At 54.4% G+C, this 18,278-nt stretch overlaps 2 protein-coding genes across 5 annotated transcripts in view; one reads left to right on the top strand and one right to left on the bottom strand.

Annotated features, from left to right (window-relative positions):
- CYTH3 (cytohesin 3) overlaps positions 1-10,796 on the top strand; it is an 86,738-nt gene extending 75,942 nt beyond the window's left edge. For all 3 annotated transcript variants that reach the window (XM_072753165.1, XM_072753166.1, XM_072753167.1), the window contains 8 exons: positions 512-592; positions 1,692-1,804; positions 1,910-2,058; positions 2,252-2,363; positions 7,293-7,369; positions 7,457-7,528; positions 7,605-7,759; positions 8,163-10,796. In XM_072753165.1, the coding sequence (XP_072609266.1) occupies positions 512-592; positions 1,692-1,804; positions 1,910-2,058; positions 2,252-2,363; positions 7,293-7,369; positions 7,457-7,528; positions 7,605-7,759; positions 8,163-8,235 (832 nt within the window). In that variant the 3' untranslated portion in view covers positions 8,236-10,796. The remainder of the gene's footprint in view (positions 1-511; positions 593-1,691; positions 1,805-1,909; positions 2,059-2,251; positions 2,364-7,292; positions 7,370-7,456; positions 7,529-7,604; positions 7,760-8,162) is intronic.
- A 205-nt stretch (positions 10,797-11,001) lies between these two features.
- Positions 11,002-18,278, bottom strand: part of USP42 (ubiquitin specific peptidase 42) — a 49,517-nt gene continuing 42,240 nt past the window's right edge. The window contains exons 15-18 of one of the 2 annotated variants that reach the window (XM_072753164.1): positions 16,771-18,258; positions 15,477-15,778; positions 13,107-13,150; positions 11,002-12,012 (exon numbers count right to left, since the gene is read on the bottom strand). In XM_072753164.1, coding sequence (XP_072609265.1) covers positions 13,143-13,150; positions 15,477-15,778; positions 16,771-18,258 — 1,798 coding nt within the window. In that variant the 3' untranslated portion in view covers positions 11,002-12,012; positions 13,107-13,142. Of the gene's footprint in view, positions 12,013-13,106; positions 13,151-14,942; positions 15,779-16,770; positions 18,259-18,278 lie in introns of those variants that run through there. The other variant, XM_072753163.1, reaches the window with a different exon arrangement.

Raw genomic sequence — 18,278 nt, 5'->3', positions numbered from 1 at the left:
AATTCTCCATCGTTTGGTGGCAAGTGCATGAGATGAACTATGACATTTGTGTAATACGAAGTCTGGCAGTTCCTGTTGCTAGAAGTGCTGAGTGCCTGCAGGTTTTGAGTTCCACAAAAATACTAAGTTCTGAGTCCATGCTAGGCTCTGTTTTAGGCACATGGGTTGTGGTGTTAAAAAAAGAAAAGATGGATTCATTCACTCGAGCCATATTCTGCTGGCATGATATAGGCAGTATGTAATAAGCATAATAAATGTGAAAACCATTTCTGTCATATATTAGAAGGTGTTAGGGCAAAGGATGAAAGAAAAGTGGAAGCAGATAGGGGTGTTGGAAGCTGCCAGGGGTATTAGTAGCCCCAAGTCTGAGAATGAACGTGCAATGTAATACATCTTCCAGTTAGGCAAAATGGAAAACCACAAGCACCTGCTGGATATAGGAAATATCTTTCTTTTGAGATGATTGAAATTCTGTGCAGTGGACTTGGACTGTGTTTGCTTTCTTTCCCAGGGACGACTTTAATATTAAAGTTCTCCAGGCGTTTGTCGAACTCCATGAGTTTGCTGATCTGAACCTTGTCCAAGCCTTAAGGTAAGTGTCAGAGTCTCGGCTGTTGGTGGGGAGGTGCTGGAGCAGGAGGCCGGGGCTCACCCCCAGAGGGTGTTGCCCAAGGGCCTGGGTAGGCCTTCACGGACCGAGCTTGTGCTCGCCTTGGTGGGACCACTGGGTGTGCGTGCCGTTCCCCACTCCTTTGCTTCTCCTTCATCATCTCAGTTGGTACTCAGTAGTCAGTGCATACTTTCTTCCCACTGCTGCAGCAGAGTCTTGGGGCGGCCTAGGCATGGGCCCGCTTCCTGGGGCATCTGGTCTCAGATGCCTGTCTCGTGGACGCCCCAGCGTGGGTGGGGAGCATGTGGACGGCCTGCTGTCAGAGGCTGCCCCCTAGTCCCTGCCTTGTCCAGGCAAAGCCAGCCGTCACTACATGTCATCGGGGTGAATGCAAGAGGATGGCCCTTGTGTGGCCCTGAGGTTTTGCCAGCCACCGTGGTAGAGGTGCCAGGTCATCCCTCTGGATGTCCACTCAAGGCATCGTCCTGTACGCTCTGCTCTTCCTGCACCACCGAGAGGATCTGGTTTCCTTCCTGGTGTCCCAGCTGAGGCTCCGATGGCTGTCCCCCAAGCCAGGGCCATGCAGTCTCCATTGCGACTACTTCGTGCTCTGTGGCTGCAAAGTGTGTGACTGACCGTGTTTCTGTCCTACTCTTGGCCCTTGTCCCCATACGGCTTCCGCAAGTTGCACAGAGCTGGGGGTGGCTTTGCTGTCTGCCATTTGTCCTCTTCGGTGCCTCATCTGGCCTGGGCTGAAGGAGGTGCTGACAACTCTGCAACACAGAGACACAGGCCTGGCGAGTCTGGGGTGTGGTCATGGCAGCCAGGGTTCCATTTCTTTTAGCTGGTCAGTCTCTGGCTGGAGCCAGGGGTCCCCGACGTGCTTCTGCGGGTGGTGCTGGCTGTCCCTGGGTGGACAGTTGAGGGCAGCAAGTGGCGGCCGCCACATTGCTCCTGCGGGTCCTGGGGCTCTGCCCCCAGTGCCTCCCTCTGCCATCCAGGGGCTGCCTGGAGCATTCCCGGGTTGGGGGTCCTCTAGAGGGAGAGACACCATCATCCCCTGGTGTTGGTGTCTTCGCAGGCAGTTCTTGTGGAGCTTTCGACTTCCGGGGGAGGCTCAGAAGATCGACCGCATGATGGAGGCGTTTGCGTCCCGCTATTGCCTGTGCAACCCGGGCGTCTTCCAGTCCACAGGTTGGTGAGGGTTGGGCCCCAGCACTGTGCGCCTCTGCCGGGTGGAGGGGGTGCCTCTGGCCGGGCAGGTGGCTGAGCGCCCCGGCTCCCTCTGTCCTCTTTCAGACACCTGCTATGTGCTGTCATTTGCCATTATCATGCTCAACACCAGCCTCCACAACCACAATGTGCGGGACAAGCCCACGGCTGAGCGCTTCGTCACCATGAACCGTGGCATCAATGAGGGAGGGGATCTCCCGGAGGAGCTGCTGCGGGTGAGCTTCCCTCTTCCACGGAACTGGCCCTCGCCCCTCAGGAGCTGCCACCACCGCCCCTTAACCTTCAGGCACCTCGTGGCCCTGGTCCCGCTGAGTCTGGCGCCCTTGGGGACACAGTGCTGACTGGGCCCTCCCCACTCCTGGCCCCCGGCTGCATCCCTGAGACCATTGTCACCCGTGCTCCTCGCAGAACTTATACGAGAGTATCAAGAACGAGCCGTTTAAGATCCCCGAGGATGATGGCAATGACCTGACACACACGTTCTTCAACCCTGACCGTGAGGGCTGGCTCCTGAAGCTGGGTGAGTGGCGGCCAGCAGGTGGGCCCCGCGCTCGGAGCCCCCAGCCCTCGGCCCCCAAGGCCCCCGACCAAAGGCAGAACTGCTAGAAGCAAGGGCTGTTGAGCCGAGTCCGCCCACGGTAGCCGGCCGCACGCCCCAGACTTGATGGCTGCTGCTTTGAGCCCTGCCCTGTCCGAACGAGGCCATCTTGTCAGTGTCCACGGCAGAGAATAACGCCCGGGCTGCACGAGCGTCCAAGAAAACTGCTCACTTAGCATCCAGATAGACCCAAGGCAGTTTTCTGTACCAGAGGCAGGTGCATTTACTGCGAGAACCTGCGTGCCTTTCTCTTGGTTTGGTGTGGCTGATTTTTGATGAGTGGTTTAAATGTGCCTTCTTGTTTTCCTTCTGCCTGTGGCTCCCACCTTTCTGTTCTGTGACGGGCTGTCCCTGCTTGTTCTGCGTTAGGAGGTACGTACCCAGTGGCTTCCTGCCCCTTCCCCAGCTGCTCATTCCTCTCTCAGTTTCTCTCCCCCGTTGGTCTGTGTGAAGCTCTGATTTGTGGCTGCCATTCATCTGACCCATGTGGCTTTGGACTTGCCGGGGTTAGCTTCATGCAGGGTGCAGCGAATGTGACACCTACACCTCCGGGGCCGGGCGAGGCATGGCTGGAGTGCCAGCCTTTCTGCGCCCGGGAGCGCATGGGAATGCCATGTGGGAACAAGCTTGCCCCTCAGTGTCCTTAGGGCCTGAGCAGCCACAAGACTGCTGGTTGCCTGCTCCATTCCCGTACATCACCGGTTGCCTCTCATACTAACCAAACAGCGCATGTTTGCACCACCCTTGGACGGAATCCGGAAATGTTTAAAAGGCTTCCTAACCATTGACAAAGAAGTACAGAAACATTGATATTTTCTGGGCAATTTAATGAATTGTTAGGGTGGGGTGTTTTGTTTGTTTTTACTCTGGGGAGATTGGGATTTATGCCTTACTGTGACATGAGAGCCTGTGAGACGTGACAACTGTGTACCATCCGGGCACTCTGAGAACATACTGTAAGACATCGAGAAGTCCGGCAACTTTGTGTTTTTAATCAAGGGTGGGTAAGAGGCATGAAGGTGTGTGCTGGGACTCAGCCATTCTGATTTGGGGTCTTGCTCCGACTTCTCTGCCTGTGCTGCCAGTTAGGGGAGTTCTAGATCTTTGTCTAGAAACTCAGAGCCCTAAGTGTGGACTTGAATGCTTTCATGGACTTCGAGATGCATCTCTGAGGTCACGTCACACCTGTGGCCCTGGGGTGAGGGCAGAGGAGGGATGTGTCTGACACACCAGCAGCTGCACTTGGGTCCCTCCTGTTCCTGCATGGCCAGGGAATGCCCCTTGTGTGACAGTGACAGTGACAGTGCAAGCCTGCCTGGCAGTTGGTGTGGCCTCAGCACCAGTGGGAGATGCTCCTGCTTCTAAAGACAGAACAAAATGAGGGAGGTAAAGGCACAACAGGCCTTATATTCCAACCTGTGTTCTGGTTGTACATGTAAGCAGTGCCCAGAGCACCCTTAGGGGCCACAGAGCTGGCTTGGGTGCTGGGTAGGTGCCCAAGGGGCCCCATACAGCCAGACATGGCCTTGGCACAGCGGGTAGGTGGGAGGACCAAGGTCTGCTCCTTCCATGTTCCACCGCTGCGTGTGTGTGTGTGTGTGTGTAAGTTATGGCACTGGTGTTCTCATTAGCTGTCACAGACCTAGCAGTGATGGTACTGCCCAGACCTTGAGCTGGCCAGCCCAGTGACTGCCCAGGAGCCACCTTCCCAGAGCGCCAGCAAGCCTGCTGCTGCCTCCCTCTGGCCCAGGCAACCTCTGTACCTGCTGTGTTCACAGAGCTGTAGCCGTCCAGAGAGCACGTTTCCCCAGGTTGGTCTGCTCTCCAGAGCTGCTAAGGCCTGGAGACCATCCTGCCCACAGGTCACCTCCCCACAGTATTGACACTGGCCTGGCTACTAAGGGGCAGCTGGTTGGTGTTGGGCTCTGAAGACCAAGAAAGCAGTAAATCTGCTGGAAGCCGATGCTAAAGATGCATTAGCGTGGCCTGGGTTAGCTCTGGGCCCTTATCCAGCACAGGGCGGACCAAGGCCTGGACACAGAAGTGCTTGGCCAGAGGCCTATGACACAAGGGTAGGAAACAGCGTGTGTTCTGTGCATGTGCTTAGATAGGAACAGAGGTCACCACGTGGCCTTGCATCGTGTTTCTCATAAAAAATGTAGTCTTAGGGCAGGTGGCACTTTCAAAAGGCCTGCATGCTTTGCGAGAGCATGGGAGCATTGTAGCATCTTTTCATGATGGTCAAGTAAAGGCCTTATAAAGTCGCTGAATTTTGAAAATGGATCCGTTGTGTTGAAAACAGGAACGTGGATCAGATTTGACCTGTCCTGCAGAAAACCTGTTGCAGGGTAATGGGTGCCCACATGCCATGTGCCCACATGCCGTGTGCCTGGCAACGGCCATGGAACTAGCAGGAAGTTCACAGGGTGGAGAAGCAAGGCTCCTTTCTGCAGGAGTGAAAGAGTGTGTGTGTGTGTGTGTTTGTGTGTGTGTGTGTATGTATGTGTCCATCCCCATCTCCTGAAGCTCAGCCAGGAACACATATATGCAGAGCTTGTCTGTTCCCTTGCAGCAAAACCTGGGGTGGCTCCAACACCAAAAGTGTGGCCCCCTTCCCACGCCCGCCCCTGCTGGGCAGGCCCTGAGCTGTAAGGGTACCTAGGGCTGGGCTGGGAGGCCCTTTGGCTGTGACAACTGGACCAGGGTTGGGGCTCCCCTGGACATGCCACTGAGTGCAGGAGCAGTGGGGCAGGAGCCCAAGGGCAAAGTGCTGAGAAGCCTTCCTGGACCGCCTGCGGTGGGGCCTGGAGGTGAGCGGAACACCTAGACCGCCACCTAGTGACCCAGTGATAGGAGCGTGGACAGAAGAGCAGGTGCTAGACAAGTGGATGGCGCAGGACTCCTGGGAGGATTCTCCAAGAACTGCTTGTGGGGCGAGCAGAGGGAAGGTGCTGGCAGGAGAGTCAGAGCTGCCGCTGGCATGTCAGCCAGAAGGAAGGGCAGGGGCAGGGAGGGGAGCCAGGAGGAGGCCATGGAGGCCACCGAGGGATTGGGGTCTTCAGCTGAGGGTGGGAGCCTTTGGCAGCTTCAGGCATCGAGAGCTGGGATGAACTTGTCCTTTCAAGGGACGCCTGTGGCTGCTGTTTGGAGACAGTGGTGAGGCTGACAGGGGCCAGAGAAAGACCTCGTGGGGGCAGGGGATGTACCTGGAGAGAGTCCGTGCTGTCCTATCACTGGAGGACTTTGGGACAGGGGTCTCCTGGGTCCCTGCCCTGTGAACTTGGGCTTCCCTGGGGTGCTTCGGGAGGTTGGAGAATAAACAGGGCTCCTCTACCCAGCTCTGTGCTGGCTCTTCAGAAGAACAGATGAGGCCTGGTCCAGGGGAAGCAGAGGATTCCAGGGAAGCCCCGAGAGTCTCAGGGTAGCTGCACAGGGGTGTGGGGAGCGGGGGTCCAGCTGGGGCTCCGAGAGACACTGGGGGATGGGGAGGGGATGTGTCTGTAGGCCTGGGGGTGTGGAGGGGGCAACAGGAATCTGGGGAAGGCACACAGACCCTTCAGACAGGGAGCAGTAGTGAGGTGGCTGGAGCTGGGGGTGTTGGTCAGAGACGGGGGGAGACATAGCAGGCCTGCCTTCCCCGCACAGCTGAGGCCGTGTCCCCACTGCCAGGCATCCCATCCCACACACCAGCCTCTCCGGTCGGATGTTGGCCTGCCCAAGGCCGTCCAGAGGAGGTCCAATGTCTGTTCAGTGCGGCAGGGCTGAGGGATCCCAGAGGGACCTCCCCGGGACCTGGCCCAGTGGCACCAAATCCCAGTGGTCGTGCCTCTCCCCCTGAAGTGGGGTGTCCTCCCTGCCTGGATTTCTGCAGACATTATGACTGGGAGGCCGTCCTGCCTCAGCCCCAGGCTGAACTGGGAAGCTGGCAAGTGTGCCTTCCTGTCCCTCCTGACCCCTTCTCCCCACGTGACCCACACATCCTTCCTCCCCTCGCCCTGTCTGCACACCCTCGTCCCTCAGCCCCGACAGCCCTCACCTGCTCACATAATAGAGAAAGGTGAGTGAGCTGCGCCCGGATGCCACCTCAGGCGAGACAGAGTAGGGAGATCCACTCCTGCCCACGTACCGCTTGATCCTGTTACCATGTGTGTGTTTTTCTCGTAGATTGTGTTTTCTTGAACTTTATGTCAGAAGCCAGGGTTGGAAATTGAAGCCCATTTTGTGCTGAATATTTAAGGGTAAAAGATTTCCTTTTCTGTAGTGAAAGGAGAAGAGATGCAGACGAGCTGTGTGTGTGTGTGCCCGCGCGTGTGTGTTTACATGTGTGTCTTGATCTTGTTAAGAGATTAATTCAATCAAGTAATTCCCCGGACTGAGGAATAATTGATCCTGATGGATCCCAGGGCCACCCAGAGACCTGAGGTAACAGGATTACAACCCGGACAGGCCCGGGGAGTGGCACTGACTTCATCCTGTTGTCATTTCCATGTGGGGATATTAAGCCCATTCATCACCACTAACGTTTCCAGAAAGCCGGCTTGGAGAGCAATTGAATTTAGTAGGGGGCTCAGGTGGCCGAGGCCATTGTAGGGGCGCCGATGATGGCCCCGGGTGGGGGTGCATGTGGGGCCCCGGCAGCGCCCTGCGCCCGCTTGTCACCAGCCAGGCCACAGGCCACAAGGCTTGTCTAGGCCTTGGCTAAGTGTTGAGTGGAATGTCCAACGTTTTCACGAGGAAGGGAGCGTAAAACCGAGCTTGGTTCCTGGTGGCATTTCTGAAAATATGGTAATTTCTGTAGGTCCCAGTTCCGAGCAGCTGGGGCTCTGACTCACGGGGTCCTTCTGCTTCTAGGAGGGCGGGTGAAGACCTGGAAGCGGCGGTGGTTCATCCTCACTGACAACTGCCTCTATTACTTCGAGTACACGACAGTAAGTATGGGGCAGGCTGCGGTGCCCCGGGGACCAGGCCCCTGGCACGGACCTGAGCAAGGCTGGCCATGCGCTCTTCTCTCCTAGGACAAGGAGCCCAGGGGCATCATTCCCCTGGAAAACCTCAGCATCAGAGAGGTGGAGGACCCCCGGAAACCGGTAAGCGGGGCTCCCTTTTGCTGCCCCTGCCCTTGGGCGGCCCTGGCGCAGGGTGACGGCCCTCTGTCTCCACCAGAACTGTTTCGAGCTTTATAACCCGAGCCATAAGGGCCAGGTCATCAAGGCCTGTAAAACGGAGGCAGACGGCCGAGTGGTGGAAGGGAACCACGTCGTGTACCGGATCTCTGCCCCGAGCCCTGAGGAGAAGGAAGAGTGGATGAAATCCATCAGGTGTGTGCCCCAAGCCCCTGCTCAGAGCCCCAGGGCCCCGTCCTGTCTGTGCACGGGGTTCCGCTGGGGCGAGTGTGTGCGCCTGCATGTGTGGAAGGACATGCATGTAAGTGTACGTGTGCATGTGGGAGTGCACATCCATGTGAGTGTATGCCGGTACATGTGGGAGTGCACGTGTGTACGCCAGCACGCGTGGAAATGCTTGCACATGGGTGTGCACACACGAGTAGGCATGCATGCGTGGGAATGCACGCGCATGTGTGTGTACGCCTGCATGCGTGGGAGTGCCTGCACAGGCGCAGCACTGCCTGAGCGCATGCACACTTGTGTGCCGGGCCTGACCCCTGGCTGCAGAAACGCGCTACAGCCGCCCTCCGCCTTCAGGATTGTCCTTTGTCCCCAGAGCAAGCATCAGCAGGGATCCCTTCTATGACATGCTGGCCACGAGGAAGAGGAGGATTGCCAATAAGAAATAGATCCCTCCTGGCCGGAACAGGTGAAAGTGGAAGCCGAAATCCCGCAGCAGAAAGTTGACTGGGAGCCTCCCCGCACAGACACCCTGGGCCCAGCCTCGCCCTCCTTGCCGCCTCCCCAGAGGAGGCAGCGCCTGCACCGGGCAGCGGCTTCACGGAGGTGCCACTCTGGGGTCGCCGAGGGCGTGGCCCGAGCTCCGAGGGGCCTTCTGTGCGGGGCGCCGCCCGCACGTCCCAGCGCCGCCTCTGTGGACAGGACCTCGTGCCCCGCGGGCCACACGTGCACTCCCCGTGGCTGTGTTCACCATTCTAGAAGCCGCCGTTTTCTATCAGGACAAGAAAGGAAAAGCTACCACTTTTTTATTCAGAGTTTTTTTCTCAGATATATAGGATTATAGCTTTTATATGCCTTTTTATATTCTGAAATTATAACAAGATACTTACTTTCTAACAGTATTTTTAGAATGGCAGCTATAAACAGAACTCCTGGGCACAAGTACAGGACACAAGTACGTGCACTGAGGAAACCTCTGTCCACACATGTGCAGTGCAGAGGGGCAGGCACCTCGATGCCCCCAAGGGGCCCAGGGCTGGGCTCCAGGGGGTGGGCAGGCCCCGGGGCTACTCTTCAGCGCAGACCTTGTGCCCCCACAGAGTACCCTCTGAAAAGGCAGATCTTTAACATCGAAGTGATGGTTCTGGGTGTTTCTCTTGTGACTGCAGTCCTGCGCAGCCCGGGTGCTGAGCCCCACGGAGCGGCTGCTTTGGCCTGTGTGGCCTGCCAGCTAGCGGTTCCATGTGGGTCAGTCTTCGCTATTGAAAACCTGTTGGCAAAACAAATACTTTTTACAGACCCGATGATAATTTGACGAGATCTTTTAACTTAACACATATAGACAAATGAGAACGAACCTTACTCCATGTTTTCAGAGACTGACTCTCTCGCTACGAGCAGGGAGAGAGGACGCTGTGGGATGAAGGCACGGGGCACTGAGGGTTTCCTGTAAATAGTGTAAAACCCCACATATGCACTGGTGGTGGAACTTCAGAGGATCCACTATCAGGTAGTTGTCAGGTTGCTGTTGATCTCATGGTAGGTGCTCAGGGCGGCTGCCGGAGGGAAGGTGGATCTCCGAGCAGGACAGGGGTGCTGGTGGGTGAGGTTGGGGTGCTGTATCTGGGTCTTTGGGATGGGACCCCCTGGCCCACGCGGCTGTTCTGGCGGTGGGTCCCCGGACCGTCCTGTGCCACATGCAAGTTCCAGAAAGCAGCCCTCAGACCGTGAGCACCTGTGTGAAGATGTTAAGTACAAGTGACTGTTCCTGTGAGTTGCCTTGGTGCTGGAACTGACCGGCTGCGGGCCCCTGGCCTCGACGCCGCTGACCTTGACGTAGCTTTAAGTCCCACTAAATGCAAAGGGGTCTGAGCCCAGGACTCTCTGACCTGCATTGAACTGATTGTTTCATTCCCAAGCGTTTAGGCTTTGTTACTGTACTGATACCTCAAATTCGAAACTGTAGTTTTTGAGAAAGGCAAGTATATGTGCCGGCATATATGCAACTCTGGCCTCTGGTCTTCCACGGACACGCAGCGCCCAGAGCCCGGGCCCAGCGCTGCTCAAGAGCGCCCTGGCGGTGGCCTGATCGGTAGCTCCCGCGAGGGAGAGCGTCCCTCTGTCCTGCGGCCGCCCCAGCTAGGCCCCTGGGGAAGCAGGGCTTTCTGGCCCCGGGCTTGGCCTCAGTGGGGTTGGGAGAAGCAAGCTTCAGGAAAGCCCGGTAGGAACTGTTCCTCCCCGGTGATGGCTCTTTCCCCAAGAGCGAGGCAGAGGCCGCGGTGCTTAGAATCTGTGGTACCTGCCCCCCATGTTACGGGAGATCCTCTCGTTCCCCGTCTATGTGGTGACAGTATTAACAGGACGGGCACACCAGCCGTCGGACCCACTCCACCTGCGGGCAGGCCTGTCCAGGACGCCGCCCGGACCTCAGCCTCCTCCCCAGCCCCACGTCTGCGTGGCGCGCTTGAATTGAGACCAAGGGCAGGCGGCAGTGCAGGGTGGGGGGGCGCACCAGGCAGGCCTCCGTGAACGCTCGAGGTTTAACTGGATGACCCTGGACCCAGGCAAGCAAGTGTCTTCAGGATCACGGAACAACTGTCAACAGTTTAATGTGGTACCAAACTGAATCAAAATAGGAGCTATTTATAGGTGAAGCAGCATTTAATGCTTCATATAAAGCAATGCATATTTTTTAAAGTTAAAATGCGTATTATTGACATAGATGTGCTTTGCTGGGGAAGTTAGGTCTGTTGTAGACCTGAAACCACACGTTGTGATTTCACATTTTCTTATTTTTTCTTAGACATTTCTATTTACGGTAAATAGTTAATATGTAAATAATGTACATAGAGCTTTCTGGAGTGTTTGTTATTCAGTGTATATACTCCCACCACCTGCATGAATACCCTATCAATATTTTGTTGTAAAATGAATAGTAAAAATGGAAGGTGTATGGCCGTCAAATTGCAAATATTGTGTTCACAAAATTAAAAATGCATTGTTTAAACAAGATGGTCTGTGACTTGGTTCTCTAAAATAGATGGTTGGGTCGGACAACCCTCTCCCTGTCCCTCCGTCCTCCCAGGCCGAGAAGGGAGGCTGTAGCTTGGGCTCCAGAGGCTAAGAAAGTCAAGGCAGCAGGAAAAAGTTGGTGAGAAGGGTGTGGTAAGCAAAGGGGAGAAACAGCAGTAAAGTAAAGAATAAGACACAAAATGTTTAATTTGCTGCCATTTATATACTATATAAATTTTACATGCTGTATATTTACAGTGGGGCAAGTGCTTTTTTAATCTTTAAAAAAACAAAGATCAAACTTTAGACATCTCTGAACAACACAAACTGTATAAACCATACAGATTATTCAGATACAAACTGTATTAAATACAGTTTTCCCCACTCCATCTCCTGATGCAGGACCAGTGAATTATAAGTGTATCACAGTTTGATAGCATATCCATATTAAAAATAAAATCACAGTATGATTTTGTCTGTAACTAGAAACTTTAAGGGACCAAGCTGACAACTCAGACTCCAATATCATAGTCAAGACAAGAGACACTGTATAAAAAAGTGTTAAGTAATAAAAACATACTGTAGGCTTTACAAATAATGTTTGGATTATACATTCATAATGTAAATACTCATCATAACTGGTAAATTGATTGGAATAGTTCCACAAAGTTCAAAAACAGAACTTGTCTATAAAATACATTTTCAAATCTTGAATACAACTAAAATATGAAGCAAATTAGTTTCTAGTATCAGACATTACAGAAAACAGACTGCTCTCAAGTCTAGTTGAGAGCTCGTGAATCTTTAAATAAGTCTTTAAATTAAATATACACACTGTCAGTTTGTTTGTACTTTTAATAATTCCATGGTTTCCCGGCTGGTCTCGCGCCGGATGTCTAACTGGGAGGAGCTTTCCATGGAATGCGAGCGGTCCACCTGAGTCTGATTAAGCAGCATTTGAGATGTTCCAGTCCAGGGCGTTACTGTCCATGGGATTTATATACACGGTGTTTTACAATGGTCAGCAGTTGTAGAAAGTGTTCGTCCATTTGGAATAAGGGTAATTAAGAAAAGGTAAAAACTAAAAAAAAGTTCTCCATGGTAAAATCTGTACAGTATTTACTAAAGAAGCACCACGCAGATTTGAACAAAGTTATTTTCTATATTTATAATTTAAGCTGGGTTGGGGATGGCTTCTGTTGAACACGTTGGATCTGAAAGACAAGAGGCGGCAAGCAGCACGCATTAGTACCTCCCGAGGCAGGATAGAGGGGCCACGGGGCTAGGGGGCCGGGCAGGGCCGGGCATCCCTAATGGGACAACTCATTCGTGGGCTTCCTGTCAGCACAGCTGCACCAGGCCTTTTGGGGGAGCTCTTCTTCCTTCCAAGGGCAGGACAGGAAGGGGGCTGCCGGGCCAGACGTGCAGAGGGAGCCACCTGCTGGGCCCGCCAAGCCTGGGCCGCGGCTAATCGGCTCGCTCCTTCAATTAATTCCCTTTCACTAGAGAAGACTAATTCCTTACTTAGGCTTAGGTCTTTTCCTTAAGACACACCGAGAAAGCATTAGTTGCACGTTAATCTTCGGTAGACAATACAGTGAAATCCATTTCACCCCCCACCCCTTTGCTGACTACAAGTCACACATTGGACGTAAGTCCCTTCCAGAGCAAGGTGGCACATTCTCCTGAACCGCAGACGTGAATTACTATCTCCCACGGCCATGGATCAAATTCCAGTAGTCAACCACTAGACACTGGCAAAGTTTTTATCTGTTAGAAGGTATCCAACCTCATTCCAATAACACAAAGTTCCTTTTGTCTGAAATCGGTGTGATTTCTAGGTCCTTATGGGACCTGTTGCTCCAGGCCTGGACGCTGTGCCAGCTGGGGAGCGTGTCAGGTGTGGGGCATGCTAGCCCCTTGTGCCCCAAGCACGAGGACGAGCGCCTGTGTGTGGGCGGAGCCCCTCAGGCCAGTGGGTAAGGTGGAGGAAGGGGCTTCTCCATCCTCGTCGCCTGCGCTTTCAACTTTCCCTCATTTTCCTACCATAAGGGGAGGCAGGGGAAGCAGGTGGTGCCGCCTGGATTAAGGGACACCATCTCAGAGCCAGAACTGACGAATAGGGGCCTAACTAAACACAGCTCCACCACTGGCCTGGTGGTCAGAGGAGTCTGCTTCCCTCACGAGGCACCTCCCACACCTGCTCCCCGCAGCACTGGCTGTGTCCCCAAGGCTGCGAACTCTGTGTGTGTCCCCCTTGGTGCCTCTACAAACAAGTATGAAATATACAGACAGGAAAGCTGCTTACCATAACTAGTGAATTTTTTGTTTTGAGGCCAAGTTTTCAATCACCTAGAAAGCAAAGAATCAGGAAAGACATTTTAATACTGTTTTTGCAGAATTTTTCGTGCCTGTGCTGTGTGCTTGCATCAAGTGGTTACATCTAGAGCCCATTCCGGGGGGCTGGGTGTCTGACACCTGCCCCACACAAGACAAGCAGGCGTACACTGTGACGCTGCTACCCCTCAAAGCAAGACTTTATGTGATGCCTGGGGAGCGAAAGCCATACATACTCTGTGGGAAGAGTTTGCTCTCAGTCCATCAAACTGATCAGCATTTTAACAGGAGGACAGAACAGATCTCAGACCAGGGACACTGAAGTGAGAGTCTCATGGAGCCCGAGGACAGGCATCTGAGAGGTGAGCAGTCAACGTGCCAAGAAGAGGGGACGCGCAGCAGGCAGGCAAGGGGATCTGGCATTCTCAGAAGACAGGGAATGCTGGGCATGGAAGGCCAAGCAGGTGGTCCCTGTCCTTGAGGAGGACAGAAGGGACAGGCACATGGGTTCCTCAGTCTGTTCTCCCCAGAAGTGCTGGCAGCACACCAGCCACCAAGTGTAATCGGACAGGACAGAAACAGCCACCACTTGACACAAAGCTTGACTGCAGCCCCTGGAGACGTGTCTGGGCCCCCAAATGCCAACTACCAAGGTTCACACTCAGCCTGCTTTCCCTCTAGAACCATCTCTGTGGGGGAGCTGCCCTCCACTGTGCACCGCGGCCTAGACCTGCAGCTGGGACAGGAAGATTCTGGCAACAAAGCAGAATCCCCTGGATGATGCCCACTACACTTCCTCCCAAGCACCAGAGAGGTCAGAAAGGACTCCATCTTCATCAGGCCAAGCCCTTCCCCAAATCACCAAATGCTCATGGGAAACCAGTCTGAAGATTCATATAATTAATCTCTTTAAAAAACCCAGAGCAGAGGGACACCTGGGTGGCTCAGTGGTTTAGCACGGCTTCCAGCCCAGGGCATGATCCTAGAGAACCGGGATCGAGTCCCACATTGGGCTCCCCGCAGAAAGCCTGCTTCTCCCTTTGCCTGTGTCTCTGCCTCTGTGTGTCTCTCATGAATAAATAGAATCTTTAAATAAAAAATAACCCAGAACAGACAACAGTCCAGCATCACTTCCCACTCTTCTCTATCCCGTGCCCCCTGGGCATGTCATGGCACGTCACACTGCACATCCCTTCCTGCTGGGACAGTACCTCCCTCATGGTGTCCAGTTCTCTAATGCCAACCCTTGGGACCTGTCTGTCCCTCCTCACTCAACAGCCACATGGACAGTGGGCCACTGCAGGGACTGGTCTGACCCCAAAACACAGAATGTCCCACTCAAGTTCACAACACAGTCAAGAACCAAAGGGCCTCTGGCAACCATCAAAGTCCTGAAAGCGCACCTCAGGCATCTAGGGCAGGGGTGGGCGAGCTTTCTGTACAAAAGGCCAGAGCATAACCAGGTTCTGGGTGGGACCATTCAGGCTCTTGGCAGCCACTCACCAGGGCAGTGTGGCCCCATGTAACTGAGCGGACCTGGCTCACCCCAAGCACAGCTCCGGACGCTGCATATCAGGTCCACACAACCCTCCCGTGCAATGAAATGTCCTCCTTCGGAACTTTCCAGCTATTTAAAGCCTGTAAAGCCTTTCTTAGCAGCAGGCCACATGGAGACAGGTGGTGCCCATGGGCTGCAATTGGCTGACCCTGCTCAGCACCCTGGCTCCTGTGGGTGCCCACAGCCGAAGGTCACAGACACAAATCAGAATGGGAAGAGGGACTGCTTTAAGTGCAGTCAGAGCAGAAAGGGGTATGGAATGACATCGGAAGACACGGTGCAAAGGTGGTAAGAATCCAAGCCCCCCAGCCCCCAGCCTGGAGGGATTTACTCGGCAAGAGCCAGGGTCCCACAGTACAAGCACCTGAAGGCCTCAGCTCCACGAAGGGCCGACAGCTGACATTCCTCAAACTGAGTTTCAGGTTATACTCAGAATACAAGAGGTTTAAAGACTCAGGAGAGAAAAAACACACTGAAAATATTTCTATCAGAAACGGCTTACAAACAAAAGTCCTGGTCCTTCATGAGACACACACAGCCAGAGCCTCAGCCTCCCAGAGGTGTCGCTAGAGGCCCCGCAGAGCCAGTCCGCGTCACTGAGCTGCTGGCACATGTACAGCCTCGGCCGGTAGCTGGGACCGTGCGGCTGGGGGCCGAGGGGGGAGCGGACAGGTACTAGGGCTCCCGCTGGAACGCATGGCCTTCTCCGCCATCTGAGGGCTTCTTCCCCTCCGTTCACAAGAAATCATTTCTATATTCTTAATTCCAAGTATCTCCTCTTACCCTGGCCACACTCAGACAGAGGACACCTGTCATCCCTGCTTCCCATCCTTAAATGTTTTCTCTTCTCACGGAAAGGCCCGACACCTTCCAGAGGCAGCCCGTCGGTGAGGGGGAGGGTGCTGTCCGGTCTCCGGAAACGGTCAACAGTCTCATGGCTGGCGGCCTTGGGGAGGTGCGGTTCTGAGTCTTTAACAAAGTCCTCGGATTTCCTGGAGTGTCTCTTCTTTTTCTTCTTCTTTTTTTTGTGTCTGTGGAGGTCGGCATCAGAGCATGCTACTGAAAGATCGGAATCCTGCTGATGCCTGTGGAGAAATAAGCCAGAACTCAAACCACCAAAAAACCAAAACCACCTCCAAGAGGCCTGGTCCTTGGCTTTTACCCCCACCACAGCAGACACTCAGCACGCACACACCGGTGAAGAGCCTACCGAAGTACAAAAGTGCTGTGTTCACCGCAGGAAGTGTTGGGGTCCAGGGTATGAGTTCACCAACCTGGACCCCACCTGCCACTGCCTCGAGCTCCGCTCGGGAGCTACAGCTGCTGGCCACAAGTCCAGAGGAAGGACTTTACTACCTTTTCCTGAAACTAGAGGGTGATGGGAAAATACGCTTTCGCCAGGAGACTCAGACACACAGGAGGGAAGGTGGTTTTCCCTCGGGTAACCGTGTGTCTCCCTAAGGCTCTTGGTGACCTTTCCCCAGGGTTTCCATCTCAACAGACGTCAAGTCTCTAGTGTTGGGTACGGAGCACTGCTGCTTGTGCTCACGCATCTTGTCACTGAAAAGTCATTTTCAAGAGAATGGAGCCAGAGATGGACAAGGCTGAGGGAAGCAGTGGTCATTCAGACCCACGCCGTTGGTGGGCACAGCAGCGGGGGACGGGCTCCCTATACCTGCCGCCCAGTGGCCTCTGAGTTGCAAGAAAACATTAACAGGTAATAAAATGTAACTACATCTGACAAGTAAGAATATTAACCCCAGTCACGAAGTCCAAGACTCCCAAGTTCTCAGGTACAGACCGTGGCATGCTTCCTCCCACAGATCTGAAAGCACGGACCCAAACTAGCATCACCATCTCACAAAGGGAGGTTGAGGCACTTTATGGTACCATGAAGTAAGGGAGTGTCAGCACAGAGTTGGGTCAAGATCTAGCAGGTGGCAGGTCACAACCCACAGGATGGGAAATACGAATCTAGCTGCCACTGCTGCCACCACCGCTGGAGCTGCCCTGCGTGGGTCTCTGCCGGGCTATGGGGACGGCCTGGCCTCTCCCACCGTACGCAGGCCACCCTCACCTGGAATCCCGGCTGCGGTGTTTGTCTTTGGATTTCTTTTTCTTCTTTGATTTTTTGTGCTTTTTCGCTCTGGGCTCTTCCAAGGGCTCCTTCTGTATGCCCCTCCAGGCCTTCTTCTCGATGTGACCATCGCTGTCGTCCATGCTGTCATATCTCCGCTTCCGGGACTTGCTGTTCTCGTGCTCATGAAACCGCTCGGCGAGGTTACAGGTGGCATCATCAGCTACAAGTGCAATTTTCTCATGGGGGTACTTTTCGGGGTATGGGAGGAGGGCGTGGGGGGCGGCCCGGGGACTGAAGTGGTGCCGCTCCCTGCCCTTGGCGACTGGCTCATAGCCCTTCCTCCCCTTGTAGTAGTCCTTGGAGGGCCGGCTACTGTACTGGCTTGCCTTGGCGTAGTCGCGGGCGCTGTGGAAGGGCTTCCACTCGCGCGTCTCCCTGGCCGTGTACTGGGCGTACCTGTCGTGGTAATACCTGCACTTGTCCCATCTCAGTTTGGCCGGGTAGTATTTCTCCCGGCCCCAGGAGTGCTCACTCTCTGAGTGGTGGTATCTGCTCCAGTCCTGGTCTGACCCACCTCGGTTCCGGGAGTGGTGGTGGCTGTACCGGCCCAGGGAGCGGTACTCACCGGGGCTGAGCCGCTCACTGTGACAGGGGTGGTGCTGGGCCCCTCCGCAGGGCTCCGTCCTGTAGCGGTCCTGCTTGGCCCGCTCCCGCAGGTACGAGTGGCGCTTTTTGTGGTAGTGGTCCTCTGTTTTGCTCCTACTCTCCCGTGCACGTTCTCCGCTAGAGGAACGGTCTCTACGGTTGCGGTAATGTCCTCGATCAACTTTTCTTAGGATACTGATTTTTTCCTTAACTGGAGAATGATCTGGAACCTTCTGTCCAACCTTATTTTCTTCACATTTCTCACTGTTACTTTGTTCGGGGCCCCCTTCTGAATGATTTTCTGTCATCTTGTCTACTTGGGGAGAGGGCAAGTCCTCAACAGCTGTGCCTGTGCTCCTGAGAGGGTCCTCCGTGTCTGTGCACTTGTCTCGACTGATGTAGACTAAGAGTTCATGCTCACAGGCCCCCTCGGAACGTACTGGGGGACTTGGGCTTGAACCCCCCACTGTCTCCACAGCAGCCGAGGCCTGTGGGCTCTCTATGAATGCCCCAGGTACAGCCTGGGGTGGTCGGCTCTGGTCGTCCATCAAATCCCCAGGGCCAGATAGTTTAGGGAGCACATCGTCCTCCGTGGTATTCTTGGTGCTGCTGCAAAGAGTGTTGGCACTAGGCAGAGACTCCTCAGGTTTTGCTAAAATGTTTTCAGAGACTTCTTCTTTGGTAGATTTGACGCTGGGGTCTAAGGGTGGCAGAGCCTTCTTTAGCTTGCTGCTAAGATTTGTGAGTGTCTCCAGTTTCTCACGGGGATCTGGAGAGGGGCTGCCAGCTTCCATTTCCGCACCGGGACCCTCTGTAGGACTCTCCTCTGGTCCAGGTGTACTGCAGCCCCATCAAAACAA

This window comes from Vulpes vulpes, chromosome 3 (genome assembly GCF_048418805.1).
Source record: "Vulpes vulpes isolate BD-2025 chromosome 3, VulVul3, whole genome shotgun sequence".
NCBI classification, from domain to species: Eukaryota; Metazoa; Chordata; class Mammalia; order Carnivora; family Canidae; genus Vulpes; species Vulpes vulpes.
Note: the sequence above shows the minus strand (reverse complement) of the source record. Positions and strands in the feature narration are given on the sequence as shown.